This window comes from Numenius arquata, chromosome 33 (assembly GCF_964106895.1).
Source record: "Numenius arquata chromosome 33, bNumArq3.hap1.1, whole genome shotgun sequence".
NCBI lineage: Eukaryota > Metazoa > Chordata > Aves > Charadriiformes > Scolopacidae > Numenius > Numenius arquata.
The window spans coordinates 440,538-458,330 of NC_133608.1; the positions used below are offsets into that span (position 1 = coordinate 440,538).

At 55.3% G+C, this 17,793-nt stretch overlaps 1 protein-coding gene across 1 annotated transcript in view; it reads left to right on the top strand.

Annotated features, from left to right (window-relative positions):
* WIZ (WIZ zinc finger) overlaps positions 1 to 17,793 on the top strand; it is a 50,893-nt gene that overhangs the window by 20,895 nt on the left and 12,205 nt on the right. Inside the window, 3 exon segments of the mRNA XM_074165129.1 lie at positions 5,111 to 5,165; positions 7,467 to 10,000; positions 10,227 to 10,592. Coding sequence (XP_074021230.1) covers positions 7,549 to 10,000; positions 10,227 to 10,592 — 2,818 coding nt within the window. The 5' untranslated portion in view covers positions 5,111 to 5,165; positions 7,467 to 7,548.

A 17,793-nucleotide genomic window follows, 5' to 3' on the forward strand; every position in this document is an offset into this window, starting at 1 on the left:
ATCGCGTTTTCCCACCAGTATGGACTGGTAATCCTACTGAGCGGGTCTTTCTGCTGGTTTTTCTGGCACCACCAGTTGATTTCATGTTTTTAGACCACAAAAGGTGACACATCGAGTCCAATTTATAGTTTTTCCAGGTTATCTACAATATGCGGAAGCTCCATCAGCTTTGGGTGCCGATGAGTGATTTTTTTTTTTATTTTTTTTTTTTTTCCCCCGTACCTCTTGCTCTCAAATCAAACACCTCTGAGATTAAAGCCCGAAGCAGGAGCCGGTCTTTAATTCCAGAGCTAAACCCGTGCCTTGCGACATCTTGCGTCACGCGGAAGATGATGCAATAACTCACCCCTTGCCTAATCCGGTTGCTCAAATGGCAAGGTCCCTCGGCCTGGCTGGAGAAGAGATAAAATATCTCTTCTCGCCTCTTTTTTTTTTTTTTCCCAGTTTGTTTAGAAAGGCTGGGAAAAAAAACCAACAACTAAGCCCTGGGAGAGTGTGTTTGGGCTGAGAGAAGGCTTTTTTGGGGGTGATCAACTGGTTTTTGAGGGTTTTTGGAAGCCTTCAAAGTGATATTGCAAATTCCTCTCCCATTTGCTTAATTTTTGATTTCTACCGAGTCCATTTCTGGTCTAAACCAAGTTGTCACCCTCTGGAGGAGACTGTTTTTTTCCTCCCTTGACTGGAGACCAGTTCACCCCCATCTTCAGACCGACGTCCTTTGGAAATGTCGGTCCTTCTGCTGTGGGACCCCAGTTGGTCTGGGAGGTTCTGGAGAGCTTGACTGGAGACCAGTTCACCCCCATCTTCAGACCTCGATGTCCTCTGGAAGTGCGGGTCCTGCAGTGAGACCTCAGTTGATCTGGGAGGTTCTGGAGACCTTGAGTTGGAGCTGAGTCTCCCTCCACATCCTTTACTGCCGAGATAGGAGATGCGGGAAGCACGTGGAGGTCCAGGTGGGTGTCCTTCCTCCCGTTGTGGAGGATCGTATGGAAGGGAAACCTTCTGTTCTGTCCAGGGGATGGAGCCTTACACAGTTTGAAGTTCGGGAAATAATAGTATTTTAGAGTTTTCTTTAATCTTCACTCCTTTAGGCTCTTTTAAGCTGTTACTAGACTCCTCTTGGGAGCTGGGTAGAAACCTTTGAGGTGAATAAGGTGTTTTTTGAGGAGAATAAGGTGTTTTTTCGATCTCTCTTCTGAGAGATCCTCTCCCTGTTTCAAGTTGGTCTGGGGTCTTGATGGAAACCACCATCCAAAAGACCTCTTTGCTTTGTGCTCTTGAACTTCTTTGGGGGGGGTTTAGTCCTAAAATTTGGGAATAATTGAGGTAGGAAGGACTCTCTGGACGTCTTCATCCCAACCCTGAGCCCAAAGCACAGCCAACCTCAACGTTAGGTTGCTCGAGTCCCATCAAGTTGAGTTTTAAGTATCTCCAAGGATGGAGAGGCCGCATCTCTGGCCTGTCCTAGAGCTGTCCCACTCTTGGCTTCCTTGTCCTCTTCTTCCATGTCTCCAGGAGGAGTTTGGCTTCATCTTCTCTCCATCCTCCAATGAGTGGCTGTTGGAAGCACCTTCATGTTCTCCTCCTGGAGCAGAACGTGCCTGACTCCTCCAGGTCTTTATCCATCACATTCTCCAGTCTACCATGACCGGGGAGACCTTTTTTGGGCTCATTTCGTTGGTTGTTGGATCTATCAACATCTCTGCGACCTCCTGACGGAGCAGGGCGACCTCGCTAATTATCACGGTGGTCGTTAGTTGTAAAATACGCGTCGGACAAAATAAACCCAAGCATATGAGTAGGAAGAATCCGCCGTAGGAAGAGCAGTGACGTGGAAAAGCACCTCGAGGTGCACCTTGGGGTGTTTTTGGGGTGATGGTGAAGGTTTGGGTGATATTTTTTCACCCTGAGGGATGGTTGAGCCTCTGGGGCATGTCGTTAACCTCTGGTTATTGACTCTGACGAGCCGGGGCTCTTTGGGCTCTTCTGGAGATGTCGGTATTTCTCAACCCGTGACCTTTGAAACGCGTTCTGTAATTAAACCGTCGCCGAATTTCTCTAGGGCTGGGTCTGTCACATCCTGGTCTCGGCAAAAAAAAACACTTCTCCCTTGTGCTGGGAAACTCACGGCTTGTCCCTTTTCTCCAGCTTTTTTGCCCGCGTTTTTAGCCACGGGCTCGTGTGATGGTTGGATTTTTGAAACCCTGATGGGGGTTTCTGTCCTGATGTCCTGGCCCAGACAGAGAGGAGAAACAGAGAGGGGAGACCCCGGCGGCCCCGATTCGAGGGTGTTTGACCTCTGGGAGGGAGAGATTGTGAGCTCAGAAATGAATCCCGATTCTCCCGGGGCTCCCTCGGGAGAAGCTGCAGCCGCGGAGCAGCTCCTGCTGGAATTACCATAGAGGGTAAATCCCAGCCTCCGAAGTCCGAGACGTTAAACTCCCTTCATCTCTTGCCGTTTCCAAGAAACCGGGATTTGCAGGGAGCGCAGTGAACGTGCTCATCGGGAGGAAGATAAATCACCGCGTGTTTTCCTCCAAAGGAGACAAGTTTCTAAAAATAGGAGCCATTGCCGGAGCTCCGGAGAACAAAAGAGTCCCCTGGAAGTCTCCTGCCACCGGCCCTTTCTCGGCCGTCGGTGTTTTTTTGCCCTTAAATCCCACGCTGGAGATTTAGGGATGTGTTTTAAAAATCTGCCGATCTGGGAGGGTTGGGTTTGTTGGTTTTGTTTTTGTTTTTTTTTTCCCTGTCCTTTTCCTTGGCATTCCCGTCCCTGGCTGCTCGGTGACTCAGGCTTTCCTGAGTGAATGTTTCCTGGTCTTCCATGACCTCGGCATCTTGGCCTTGGATCCCGCCGGCCTTTTCCAAAATGATTTTTTTGGAAGCCAAAAAGGACCCGATTTGGGAGCCGGGGATGCTGTCACCTCCCCGGGACGGGCTCCGGGGGCACCGACGCAACATGTTGTGGTCCTGGCTCTGCGTCTGGATAGAAGATCTCGAACCCCATCGCCTCCAGATGAGGTTTTGGAGCATCTGGAGATGTTCAGCCTCAAAAGTCTTGCCCCTGAGGTGGCTTCACCTCAAACGTTAGAAGGTCGAGAAGCCAACCCTGGCTTTTCACGTCCCTCCTCTGCTTTGGGGGGCAGGTCCTGCCCTTCCTCCCCCATCTCCACAACCAATGTTGTGCCTGAATGCCACCTTCCTCCTGGTTTTACGCCACGTAACCAGTAATTTATAGAATAAAGGCAAACTGTGAGTGGCTGCGTCCATCCCAGAGGTCGTTTTGGGCTCTCGAGGCTCTGTTGGCCGTCTGTTTCCAAAGTGCCCCCCGTTTCCATCCCAGCTTGATCTTCCTCCCTCTCATCTTCGCCTTCAACATCAAAGGGCTCTCTGGGTCGTTGGTCGGTGCCTGGGGGAGGATGAGCTGTTCCTTGCACATCCCGTTTCTCCATGAGCCCCACGTGTGCGCGGTGGTGGCTCTACACCCTCCATCGAGCTGTGGATACCTCCCTCCCGTGGCCTCCCAGTTAGTTCCACCACACCAGTCAGCCCCAGGCAACGCTTGGGTGTCTGGGCATCCCAAAATGATGATGATGGGAGCAAGGATGCAGGACGTTCCCTGTCCCAGCAGCAAGGTGCTTGCCTGGGGCTTGGCTACCATGACCCAAGAGATGATGATGATGATGATGGGAGGAGGAATGTAGGACAATTTCTTGTCCCAGCAGCAACTTTGCTTGCCCGGGGCCGGCTGCTGGGCTGCCATGACCCAAGATGATGATGATGATGGGAGTAGGGATGTGGGACAATTCCGTACCTGGGACAGGCAATGCGTGGCCAGATGAGGATGAGGGGAATCCAGCACGAGGAGTGAGACCCCCATGTCCTGCCTGGAGCTCAGCGGCGGCTGACGGAGCCTCTGGGCCAGTAGCTTTGATCCAACGTCTTCATCAGATGCAGCTGAAGGCTTTCCTCCTCCCGAGGAAGGATGTATCTGGGTCTGATAAATCTCAGAAGACCCTGCAGATCTTCAGGAGGTGTTTCCCTGACTTTCATCGCTGCCTGAAAACCTCTTCTCACAGGTGGGCTCAGAGGTGATTGGGCCCAGGAGCCATCCCCGGGGCTTTGGCCAACACTGGAGTGAAGCACAGCTCGTCCAAGCCACAAACAATGCTGGGGCACCTGGAAAAACCCTGTGTGTTGGTCATCTCTGGAGGTTTGGCCAACACCAGAGCAAAGCAGAGCTCCTCCAAGCCCAAATGATGCTGGTGTACCCGGAAAAACCCTACGTGCTGGTCATCTCCAGGGGTTTGGCCAACACCGGAGTGAAGCAATGTTCTTCCAAGCTCCAGACAATGCTCGGGCACCCGGAAAAATCCTGTGTGCTGGTCATCTCTGGGGGTTTGGCCAATGCTGGAGCAAAGCAAAGCTCCTCCAAGCCCCAAATGATGCTGGGGCACCTGGAAAAACCCTGTGTGTTGACCATCCATGGAGGCTTGGCCAACACTGGAGCAAAGCAAAGCTCCTCCAAGCCCTAAACGATGCTGGGGCACCCAGAAAAACCCTACGTCCTGGCCATCCCTGGGGGTTTGGCCAACATCAGAACGAAGCAAAGCTCCTCCAAGCCCCAGATGATGCTGAGACACTAGGAGCAAATCCGGGGTGCCGTTCCAAGGGCCGGGATGCGTGTTGGCGCTGGGGAGGCTCGTGAATCCTCATCCCTAGAGCTGTGGGAACCAGTCTTCTTCACGGGGTGGCCCAAGACAACCCTTTTCCAGCTGCCGGGTGCCGGATACCTCGGTGGTGGGAGCGCGGCTGGTGGTGTGTGCATCTTCCCGTTCAACTGCTTTAGCCGCAGGAATGATTATACATCAAACAGTCGCCGGCAGGATTAAACCCTCTTAAGTGTGGCTGGGAAATCCTCCCGTAATCCCGACCCGGCCGTAGGAGGGGAAGGACGGGGCAGCAGGAGCTGAGGGGGGGGGGGAGTGGTGGTTTATCTGCTGGGGAAAGCTTTTTTAACACAGAAAAAAAAAATAATCACTTTATTGCAAATTGCGTTGGGAGAAGCTTCTCCTGGAGACTGACCTTGGGGTTTTTCTCTCTGTTGCAGATGAGCCCGATCCTGCCCTCTCCGGTGCCGTCCCGGCTCTCAGGACCCAACTCGGGTAAGTTGCCAGGGGGACGTGGCAGTGTGGGGAGCACCCGGGAGCCCCATCTCCCCCTTGTTAACGATGCTCCAGTTACACGAAACCCCAAAATATCTCCCTGGTTGTCCCCGAAGAGGGTTGTCCCACCAGCGAGGACGTCAGCAGGTCCCTCCAGAGCTGGCCGGCACAGTGCCCTCGCTGCGGAGAGGAGTGGGATGCTCTAATTCATCTTGTTTGTCCCATTTCCCGACAAACCACCTGGCTTCTGCCTACCCTAAATCATCCCCTGGAGCCTCCCGGTTTCCCTTGGAGCCATCCTGGTCCCCCTGGAGCTCTGCCAGTTGCCCTCAGAGCCCTCCAGGTCCTCCTGGAGCCATCCCAATTCTCCTGGGAGCCACCCCTGTCCCCCTGGAGTCCTCCCAGTTGCTCTCGGAGTCCTCCCGGTCCCTCCTGGAGCCCTCCCGGTTCCCCTTGGAGCCACTCTGGTACCCTTGGAGCTCACTTGGACCCTCTGGAGCCCTCCCAGTTCCCCTCGGCACCGCTGGGGCTGTCCCTGCTGGGAGGTGGATGCCCAATTTGGTTTCCTTGGGTGTCCTGAAGTTGCTCAGGGGTGTCCCAAACAGCCCTGAGCACCCCAGAAAAGGCAGATTTAGGGGTGCCATCCCCCTGTCCCCAGTTATTTCTCTCCAGTATAAACAGGGAAAAGCTGGGAGGGTGAGCGTGGTGGGGTGGGAGGGTCGTTTCCACCCAAAACTTGGCTTTTTCCAGGAAATAAATAGGTTTAAAAAGGAGGAGAGGGAGGGGCTGAGCGAGAAGCGTGGATCTGGCAGCCCTGCTGTCCCCAACAAAGGCGCTTTGTTCTCCCGGCAGCACAACTCAACCCCTGAGATGGTGCTTTGCTGCTCCTCACACGAGGTCTCGACTCTCATGGGGCTTCTCCAGGTGTCAGGCTCTGCCATCCTGAGGTTTCTTCCCTCGGGATGGATTTGCAGGGGGCAGGAACCAGGATACGGTGGTTTCCATCCCGCTCTTGGCCCTACCTTCGTGCTGGATAGAGGGAGAAGATGGGCATGAAGCTGGGCGTGGAGGACAGAAGCTGGGTCCCATCCTTAGGGATTGGGACGAGGACACAGACACCCTGAGTCTGCTTGTCCCCAAGCCCCTGTGAAGCTTCGTCTGGGGACATCGGGGCTCCTGGATCTCTCAGACCCCGGTTCGGAAGCCTAAATGTGGGCATCCGGTGTCCTTCAAGGCTCTCTGCTTCCCCCCCCACCCCGAGCCTCCCACCACCCCAGCGGAAGGGCTGGAGGCTCCTTAGATCCTGCATCCCAACCATAAGTCCTGTCTCCAGCCCCTCGAGGCATCTCGGAGAACATCAAGTGTCTCTGTTGCACCCTCGTGGCCATCACCATGTCCTTCCTTCTTCCAGGAAAAAGCCTCCAAGCCCGATGTAGGACTTTCCAAACCACCAGGTTGGGATCACCCGTGGGTGTTCTTGGCCCCTCTCTAACACCCAACGCATCTTCAGTGCCATGGTGGTACCCACAGCACCCATCTGGGTGGCCTGGGACCACCCAGTCCCACTGTAGAGCTCACCCCATAGAGGTTTTTATGTTCTCCAGTCACCTGATGGGGTTCTTCCCAGCTTTGGGGGTTCTTCTGAGGGTTTGGAAGAGGATGAGGAGGAACCACCTTGATCTGCTGTGGTTTGGAGTCTCTGCACAGAGAATAAAGGTTTCCCATTGCTGTTGTGGGGAGGGATCACCCCAGGACTTCCATTTAATCACGGAGACAAACCATCCTTTGGCCCCAGAGACCTTTGCTGTGGTCCATGTTGGCTCTTAAATCCTTTTTTACTCAACTTTGAAGAGCTTTGGGCCTTTTCTTTGGCCCGATAGTGACAAGTGTCATCGCTAAGAGCAAATATCCCTGTTGAGTTGGGTAAAAAGGAGGCAAGAAGGCGTCCAAGAATCCTGAGGGGTTCGGAGGAGAAAGGGAGGGAGCAAAAAGTGGGGTGGAGCAAGGAGAAGATGAGTTCTGGGCCAAGGTGATGTGGTGGTGGGAACCCAACGCTCTTGTTGTACTTGGCATGAAGATGGAAGAGCCATCACTGCTTGGAGAAAGCCTAGGAGAAGATGCAGAAATGCTTCTAGGTGCCCATGGCCACGGGAGGGTGGGGGTTTTGTCCCAAAGTTTGAATATTTGGGGTGATATGGGAGTCACCACGTAGACATGGGCTGGTTCTGGGTCAACCCTCTTGTAAATGGAAATGTTGGTCCGAATCCCTTATTAACTCTCAAAAAAACCCCTTACTTTCAGCTCCACGAATGAAGAACATTTGGAGTTCAAGAAGGCTTCTTTGTACCGAACGGAGGCCAGAAGCTCCCTAGACCTACGAAACATGACCGTGTCCGGCAGCCTCAGCTGGGACACCTCGGAGCTGGGAACGAGAGCGGGCGACGGGCGAGAAGAAAGCCCTTTGGAGAGACTCTCGGGCTCCAAGGAGCCGAAGGACGGGCGGTGCCTGAAGGAGTCGGCCTTTGCCGCGGAGCCCCAGGCGGTAAATACTCTGGAGGTGGATCCCGAGCAACTGGAGAGCGACTCCGAGGAGCCGGAGGGTGACAAGGTGACGGCGGAGACCCCCAGCCCTCGCGCCGGGGCATCGGTTGGCGGTGGGGAAGAGAAATATCTCAAAAACGAACCAAAGCAACTTGAAGGCCTCGGCAAAGAGCACTTAGAGAAAAGCAAGAGGGGAATCCAGAGGCTCGACTGGGTTTCTAGACCCACCAAGAGCCCGAGTCCTCACTACAAAGACGTCAACAAGCCGACAGATGTAGCAACCAACTTGCCCTTTCGGGGCCGTGAAGTGCCTCCTCCGCTGACTCCGACGGTCTTCAGGAAAACGCTAAACCCTGTCCTGGGCAAGTCCAAATCCCTGGAGAGCTCCTCGTCCCACAGGAAGGGCCTGATGGTCGACACGGACATGGGGGAGATCAACCCCCTCAACGCGGCCGAGTGGACGATCCAGAAGCCAGGTCTTCAGCTTGGAGCCGATCTCGCCGTCGGTAAACAGTCCTGGACAGTAAATGCCGAAGACTCGGTGGAGAGGATCCCGTTGATGTCCCTGGAACCCGCTCCCTGCAGCTCCTATGACATCGAGATGAGGCCCTACGTCTGCAGCGTCTTGTTGGAGGAGCAAGGGAAGGAGGAGCTGGGTCCGGAGGAGGACCCTACGGTCTACACCTGCATCGAGTGCAGCATCTACTTCAAGAAGAAGGAACATCTGATGGATCACATGCTCCAGCACAACCGGGGACCAGGGAGGGACCAAGACGGAGATGCTTTGGGAGGACAATGTCAGTTCTGCTGCAATGAGTGCGGATGGGCCTTTGGAGACCCCGCCTCTTTGGAGCAGCACAAAAGGCTGCACCAAGAATCCAGGGAAAAAATCATCGAAGAGATCCAGAAGCTGAACGAGTTTCCCGACGAAGGCCGGGAAGCCCGGCTGCAGTGCCCCAAGTGTGTCTTCGGCACAAACTCCTCCAAGATCTTTGTCCAGCACGCCAAGATGCACGTCAAGGAGAGGAAGGACCAAGGGGCGAAGAACGTGAACCTCTTCGGAAGCGGGGGCGGCGGGGACATGCGGGACAGCCCCCTGCACGGCATCTACAAACACTTCAAACCCAACGAACACGTGGCCCTGCAGATGCAGGTCCCGCCTCACGCCGGCGGCAAAGGGCTCAGCACCTGCATGCTCTGCAGCTTCCCGGCCCCCAATGAGAACATCCTCAAGGAGCACATGAAATACGCCCATTCCCACCTCTCCTGGGACGCCGAGGTCTACGAGGAGGATCCCAATCAACCAGGAACCAGCAGAGATGCCTACAGCCCGGCCAGGCCGGGCCGGTTAGCCGAGACGGATTATTTTGGCAAAGCGGAGCGGCTTTTCCCTCCTCCTCCTCCCCAAGAAAGCACGTCGCATTACGAAGCCCTCCACGGTTTTGCCCTAAGTCACCCCAGACTCGAGAAAAGCAATGGGGCTAGTAAAAAGGACTACCAGACCTCGGGGTTTCATGCCAGGAAAGGGGCTCCCTACGCCGCCCCCCATAAAAACCTGGGGCTCTCCGGTTTCCCCTCCGCGAAAGCTTATTCCCAGTTGGCTCTGCAGCAGCTGAAAAAAAAAGCGGCGTCTCAGCACCTTGAAGGAGAAGGCAACGGGCACCGGAGCCACCCCGTGGGGCTGGAGGAGCTCAGGCACAAGTGGACGTTGGCCAACGACGCTGAGAGCCTGGAAGAGGAGATCTCCGTGAGCGCCGAGATGGATTTGGGCGAGAGCAGGGGCCTCAAACCCGTGGCCATCCCTCAAGCTGCCTTAGACCTCAAGAGGACCTTCAGAGACACCTTGAAAGCCACCGACTCTTCCATCGCTTCAGAGGAGCAGCAGCAGCAGTTACGGATGATGGTCCCCATCGTCCTCCTGGAGGAGGTGAACCCGCACCCCAAGGCGACCAAGCGGCCCCGGGGGAAGCCGTTGAAGAAGAAAACCACCCTCCCTTCCCAGGAATTCCTGATGGAAGAGTCCCTTCCCTTGGACGTGCTCCTGTTGGACGCTCCTCTGGAGGGTCCTCTGGAGCTGGATGACCTCCTGGACTCCGACTCGCCCATGTTGAAGAACGAGGAGAGGAAATGTCCCTACTGCCCTGACAGGTTTCACAACGGCATCGGGCTGGCAAACCACGTGCGGGGCCACCTCAACAGGGTGGGGGTGAGCTACAACGTCCGTCATTTCATCTCGGCGGAAGAAGTGAAAGCTATTGAGCAAAAATTTTCCTTCCAAAAGAAGAAGAAAAAAGGTAGTATGTATTCAATTCACCGTGCTTTCTATTTTCTGGGTTTAATCGGTGGGGAGGGGTTTTTCTCCTCCTCACCGAGAACTGGGTACGTATGGGACTGCGGGCAACCTCAACCGTGGTGGCCACGGCCTCTTGGGTGCAATAAACCCCCCCATTTCCCTTCCTGGGAGCCCCGATTTAGGTTTTTTTTTTTTTTTTCGCTCATTTTCTGCCCTTCTTTCCGCAGTTGCGAACTTTGACCCCAGCACTTTCAGCCTGATGCGCTGCGAGTTCTGCGGGGCCGGTTTCGACACGCGAGCGGGTCTCTCCAGCCACGCCAGAGCCCACCTGAGAGACTTTGGGATCACCAACTGGGAACTCACCATCTCCCCCATCAACATCCTCAAGGAGCTCTTGGCCAACTCTTCGGAGCACCCGATGCTGCAGGCGGCCATGGGAGCGGAACCCTCCTCCCCGAGCCGAGAGAGGGAACCCCACGGCTTCGTGCCACGCAAGAGCATGACCCCCGTGTCCGAGTGCAGCATTACACGCTCTCCTCTGTCCCCGTTCCCTCCATCCTGGGGAGAAGAGTCCCTCCAGTCCTACAGAGACAGTAAGTGCACCCCAAAAATCCCATGGGAGCCAGAAACCCTTTAGGTAACCCCAAACCATCGTGTCCTGCCGTGCTGGAGGGTGGGTATTTCCAGGGAAGGGTTTAATGGGCATCACCTGGTGTTGGTTTGTCCATCTCCATTGTTGACGCTCCGTGTCCCGTGAGATCTGATGTTTCTTTGGGGCAGGGGGATGAGGATGATGGAAGATGAAGGAGCTGGTCAGTGTGGTCCCATAAGGGGTGGAGGGAGGGGTCTCGTCCCACCAGGAACCCGCCCTTTGGATGTTTGGGCTTTGTCGTTTGAAAAGTGTGGTGTTTAGGAAGGAGGTTGAGATGAGATGAGTCCCCTCCAGTCCTACAGAGACAGTAAGTGCACCCCAAACACCCCATGGGAGCCAGAAACCCTTCTGATAACCCCCAAAATCCTGTGGGAGCCAGAAACCCTTTAGGTAACCCCAAACCATCGTGTCCTGCCGTGCTGGAGGGTGGGTGTTTCCAGAGAAGGGTTTAATGGGCGTCACCTGGTGTTGGTTTGTCCGTCTCCATCGTTGATGCTCCGTGTCCCGTGGGATCTGATGGATGGGGATGATGGGAGATGAAGGGGGCTGGTCAGTGTGGTCTCGTGAGGGGTGGATGGAGGGATCTCATCCCACCAGGAACCTGCCCTTTGGATGTTTGAGCTTTGTCGTTTAAAAAGTGTCGCGTTTAGGAAGGAGGTTTCCATTGAGGAAACACCTAAAACTTGGTAAATCTTGGGGCTGAGTGTGGCTGGAGGACAGGAGAAGAGCGTGGTCCATGCCGAAGGCAGGATGCGACCTCTGGGCTGGGGATCTGGGTTCATCCCTCGGCTGCTTGTTTTCCATCAGTGTTACGGTACGATGGCGGGGGGGCTCAAGGGGTCCTTCCCAAATGGATTTGGGTCTGAGCTGGTCCCCATCCATCAGTGAAGCTCCAAATTCTTCACACGGGATCATCAGCCCATCCCGAACAGCTCCCAGGTTTCTCCTGCCTCCAAAAAAACTTGTGTTTGCACCAAAATCTTGGTGACGTTTCTCCCAAAGACTAAAAACTTGCTCGTGCGTCAGGAAAAACAACCACCTGGGGCTTCTCCTGCACCTCATGTGGTGGCACCTCCGCTGGTGGCACCTCCGCTGGTGGAGACATCCTCTTTTTTGGGGCGAATTTTGATGAGCCGTTTCCGCCCCGGCTGCGGTTCGTGGTTTCTAACGAGGCGGCAGCAGGAAACGAAGGCGGAGAGGGTTTGGGCCTCCGGGTGCCGGGAGGTTGATTGGACGAGTCCGGCCGGTGCTTTCCCTTCTCGGGCTTGTAATTAAATCACCTCCTCGGTCCTCGTGGGGCGAAGTTTCCCCTTCCCGGAGCCGCGATACGGAGGAGAAAGGAAGAGCGGAGTCGGGAAAAGGGGCTCTGGGTTTAACACTCGGGCTCTTGTCGGGTCTCGTGGCTGCTTGTTTAAAAACAAACCCCCTTCCGCCCCCCCCCCAAAAAAAAAAAAGGTCAAAAAACCCCCTTTTCAGGTCGAAGGGAGGAAGTCGGTGTTTGGGTCTGCGGCGAGAACTTGAACCCGGTTGTTTGGATGGGAGCGTGTGGCAAAAACAGGATGTTTTTTGAGCTGTTGAGGGGGGGATTCTGGGAGGTTCCCTCTTCCCTCCCGCCGCTTCCCGGCAAATCCCCGGTGCCGAAACCAACCCTGGCTCCGATGGAGCCTCCACCGCCGCCCTCGGAAAACCCCTGAGGTCTTTAATATCCACATCCACGACCGTTCATTTTACCCCCAAATAAGCAAAAAAAAAAGACGTTTTATGCTCTTCTGGAGACCCGGGTCTTTCAATCTCCCCTTTTTGGTCCCGATTTCAGACCCCGGATGGTAAGTCCCCTCCTTGATATGTCTGAAACCTCCTTAAAATGCCATGCTTGACATCGGACACGTCCCGCTGGGGGGAGGAGGAGGGTTCTCTCTGCTCTTGCCCATCCCAGGATGGACTGGGATGTACTGGGAGGTTATAACATTCTTTCTACTTTGGGTTTGAACAGCTCAAAATCTGAAAAATGGGTTTTTTTCCTCTTTTCCTCGAAACCGCTGGCTCCTGGTGGAGTTGGTGGCTTCTTCGGGGAGGTCCCCGTGCTCAGCGGTGGCTTTTCCCACGCGTTGTGACGGGGGAAGGTGTATCCCACGGCTGCAGCTGCCTCATTAGAGCCCTTTTTGGCTCGTTATCGAGGATGTTGATGACTCTTTTGGCTCCAAACCTCTTGGCAGCCACCTCGGAGAACACGTCGCCCTTCTTGGCAGGCGTTGGGAAGCGTTGGGCGACCGCGTCCTCTTCACAACAGCTCCAGGTTCTCCTCCCTCGTAGCCCAGCTCACCTTGCTCTGTCCCCAAACCCCTTTTTGGGCCTGGAACCATCATCCTCCCTTTTTCTCCCCAGTTTTTCCCCCAGATTTAACACCCCACAGTCTCCCAAGCCATGAGGTCTTCTGTTAGACATGGGTTTCTCCTCTCCATCTGTTCCTGTGTGATGTTTCACCACGTGTAGGATGAGGAGCAAACACGTGTTTGGTGGTTGACCTTCCGTCCCACGCAGAGTTTTACCTTCTGGAGCGCATCCAATGGGTTTTGAGGAGGAGGAGAGGGTTCGATTGAAGGACACGAGCTCAGGGGATGGTTCTCCACCTCCTCCATCTGGCTCTTGCTTGCGTTGAGTCCCCAGGTGAGGACTCAGAAGTGGGGTTTGTCCCTTCTGAGCCCAAGATCCGGCTTTGGCTGAAGAGCATCTTCCCCCTCTCTAGAGCGTAATGTTCTGGGGATCTCTTGGGTTGGAAGGGACCCACAGGGATCGTCAAGCCCAACTCCTGACTCCGCATGGGGCAACCTGAAAGTTAAACCCTGTATCTGAGAGCGTTCTCCAAACTCTTCTTGAGCACCAATGGGTTTGGGAGCCATGACCCCAACCCTGGGGACCTCGTTCCAGTTCTTGACCGCCTTCTCCATGAAGAACTCTTTCCTCATGGCCAATCTCAACTTCCCCTGATGCAGCTTTAGGCCCTTCCCTCACGCACCAGACCCCCAAGAGAAGAGATCAGCACCTCCATTTTTTCTCCCCCATCATGAGGAAGTTGTAGACATCCATGAGGTCCCTCCTCAGTCTGCTCTTCTCCAGGTTGACCAACTCTGGTGCCCTCAGAAGCTCCTCTACTCCTTTCCCCACCTCTTTTGCCCTCCTTTTGGACACGTTCTAATATTCTTATGTCCTTCTTAGAGCCCCAAACTGCCCACAGGACTCAAGGTGAGGCCACACCACGACGTGGGACAGCCACATCTTTGGACGGTTCCAGGATATGGGTGGCCCTTTTGGCCACGAGGCCACGTGGTTGACTCCCGTTGAGCTTCCCATCACCTAAAGCCCTCAGATCCCTCTTTGTAGGGCTTCGCTCCAGGACACGTGGAGAACAAAGAGCTCCTTCCAGTGGACAATGAGTGGAAAAGGGATGGGGGGGTCAATGTGAAGGGCTCCAAAGTTGATTTTTGGGGTGTCCAGGGCGTGGTCTCCTTGGAGATACAATTGGGCAGAGACTCCGTAGCTGCTTGGATTCCTCCTCCCACCTCTTTTTATCCAGGGTGTGTGTGAGCCAGGGCCAGGAGGAACCTGGGACTTCGTGGTCCCTGGGACGGGGACAACCACAACCTGAGCCGGAGAGAGAGGCCAGAGGAGATGGGAAGGGGGAAGCTCTTCCACCAGCACCACCGGGGCTGGAAGAGGAGGTTTACTCTAGATTTTACAGCTTCTTTGAGCCTCTTTTCTTCCTCCATGCTTTAACTCGGGAGCAAAGACCTCGGCAGCGGCTCCGATTTCCATCCTTGACCTTTAATCGTGGTCGCCCTCCATGAAGGAACCGAGACGCTTTGTGGTCGTGGCCTTTCGTCCTCCTTTCCTTCCACACGTATCCCGTAATCCCAGAGGAACAGAGGTTAGAAAAACCTTCTGGAGGTTTTTCTGACCCCAGTTGCCAGCGAGGGCCAACTTCAAAGCCGGGTCAGGTTGCTCAGGGCCGTGTCCCGTTGAGTTCGGAGAAGGTTGGAGGTGCCACCACCTCCCTCCTGGGGTTCCTGTGCCCCCAGGACCCTCCTCACCGTTACAATTCTGGGGTCACGCTCTCCTTTTGTGCTGTTTTTTCTGATTTTTTTTTTTTTTTCCCCCTCCTCTCCTGCTCTTTCTGCCCTCACCCGCAGCCTGACCTACTTTCCACCTTCTTTGATTCCTTTTCAGGAGTTCCAGGTTATTGAAAAAGCGGCGTTTTTCCCTTCCCTCCTTCCCCTGCACGAGGAGAACGGGGGCCGGTTGCCCTCGATATCGTCTCTTCTCCTGCTCCCCGAGGGTTTCCGAGGGCGGGCAGCGCCGCGGGGAGGCTGGAACGTCGGGTTTTTTTAGCCTGGATTTTAAGCTCTTATTTTCACTGCGGCCGCAGGAGACGGCGTGAAATCTCTCGGCCGGGTCTTCCAGGGCAGGAATCGCGGCGTGAGGGTCCCTGGGGGGCAGAGGGGTCTCAAATAACCTATTTCGGTCCCGGCGAACAAGGGCAGAAATTGTCCCTCTCCCTTTCCTGATGTTTTTGGGAGCCCCCGGTTTGTATCTGCCGGAGAAGGGGATGTTGCAGGGGGGGGGAAGAGCCCCGAGTTGGGATGCCTCAGGGTGGGTCCTGCGACCCCTTCAGGGTCAAAACCAGCCTCGTGGAGACCTCCTCATCCCAGCGGGACGGTGGCGGAGAAAGGAAAAGTATCTATTTCTTGTATTTCTCCTCTCCCCGTTAAATTTCGATGAGCTCCTGCGCCCGCCACGGCGATTCCTCGTCCCCTCCATGTCCCGGTGTTGCTTTTTTTCCCACCTCCTTTAAACCAAGAAGAGGTTTTATTCCTCAACGCCCCGGGTAGAGAAAGGAGAGAGGAAGTTTGGGCGCAGTTCCTTAATGGCCTGCCCTCCTCGGCAGCGCCAGGGAGGGGAAGCACCGCGTTTAAAACCCGTTTGAGAGCTCCAAAGTTGGCAAAAGTCCCCCTCCTTGGCAAGGAATGGGCTGGCACGGAGCTCTGGAGGCTGAACCGTCGGCAAAGGCAGATGCTTCTTTCATCCTCGTCCCAGACGGAGCCCCGATAACGAGCCAGCGATGGGGCGACCCTGCCCGGCGTTTCCCATCACCCCCTCGTTGCCTTCTCTGGATGTTTTTCCAGCTATTTGGCTCCAATTTCACAGAATCACAGAATCGTCGTGGTTGGAAAGGACCTCTGAGATCACCGAGTCCAACCACAAACAACCCAAACACACACAAAACGACCCCTACGATCTCGGGCACTAGAGCGTGCCCTGAAGTGCCACCTCTATACGTTTCTGAAATCCCTCCAGGGATGGCGACTCCACCACCTCCCTGGGCAGGCTCTTCCAGTGCCCGACCACTCTCTCAGTAAAGTAATTCCTCCTAATATTTAATCTAAACCTCCCCTGCCCCAACTGGCGGAGAATGGGCTGGAGAACAGCCCTGAGGAGAAGGACTTGGGGGTGTCGGTGGATGAGAAGCTCAACGTGAGCCGGCAACGTGCGCTGGGCAGCCCAGAAAGCCAACCCCATCCTGGGCTGCGTCAAGAGAAGCGTGGCCAGCAGGTCCATGGAGGTGATTCTACCTCTCTACTCTGCGCTCCTGAGACCCCACCTGGAATACCGTGTCCAGCTTTGGAGCCCTCAACACAGGAAGGACATGGAGCTGTTGGAACGGGTCCAGCGGAGGGCCACGAAGATGGTCAGAGGGATGGAGAACCTCCCACGTGAAGACAGGCTGAGAGAGCTGGGGTTGTTCAGCCTGGAGAAGAGAAGGCTCCGGGGAGACCTCACAGCAGCCTTCCAATATCTGAAGGGAGCCTACAGGAGAGCCGGAGAGGGACTCTTTGTCGGGAAGTGTAGTGACAGGACAAGGGGTAAGGGTTTTAAATTGGAAGAGGGGAGATTTAGGTTAGATATTAGGAGGAAATTCTTTCCTGTGAGGGTGGTGAGGCACTGGAACAGGTTGCCCAGGGAAGCTGTGGCTGCCCCATCCCTGGAAGTGTTCAAGGCCAGGCTGGATGGGGCTTGGAGCGACCTGCTCCAGTGGAGGTGTCCCTGCCCAGGGCAGGGGGGTTGGAACTCGATGACCATTAAGGTCCCTTCCAACTCTAACCATTCTGTGATTCTAACCCCGTTAATCCTGCAGAACCTGGATTAACCACCGACCGTCCCCTTTTAAGCCTCCTGAGATGCGAAAGGACGTGGCAATTTGAACCTCCCGAGTTTCCCCGGGCTGAAAAATGAAGTTTTTGGTGCGGGTCTGGGTTTGTTGGAGCCGTGGCTCTCGCGGGATGTCTCCTCTTCCCCCCCCCCCAGCCTCTTCGTGGTTGGGTTTTGTTGATGGACTCCGGGGGGTTCGCCACCGCACGTGGGGTTCTCCTGGTGTAATTCCAGGTGGAATCGGCCGGATTTAGATGCGTGTTTTGAACTCGGAAGCCCAGAAACTGTCAGGAAAGGCTTGTGGCCTCGTTGGGACTCTGCTTGTCCTCCCCCCGGGGAGGTGAGGAGGAGGATGGAGCTGAGCACAACCCCTTCGAGGTGAAAAATTACCCGCTCTGTCTTTCTGTATTTCCATTTTGGGCTCTAACAGTAACTTTTACGTACCTGTAAGATCCTTCAGTTGGGGCTGAATTTATCACCCTGATGTTTATCACCCTGATGGGGAGGGTTCCGGCAGGGATCAGTCCTCCCTTCTCGCTGCTGAGGTCAACGGTCTGCCCTTATTGCGGTTTCTTTGCGATCCAGGTGGATTTTTTATTCCCAAACTGGGTGGATTTTGGTTTCCTACACGTATTTCCACCACGTTCCCTTCTCCTTCTCCTTCAGAAGCAGATCAAGGGACCCGGCCAGGCTGGAGGTGGGACCCGTGAGAACCTCCTGAGGTTCAACCAGGCCAAGAGCAAGGTTCTGCCCGTGGGGTCGGGGCAATCCCAGCCCAAATCCAGGCTGGGGGGTGAAGGGAGGGAGAGCAGCCCCGAGGAGAAGGACTTGAGGGTGAGAAGGTGGCCCAGAAAGCCCCCGGCAACATGGGCTGCATCCCCAGCAGGGCGAGGGGGGGGGATTCTGCCCCTCTGCCCCACTCTGGGGAGATGTCCCCT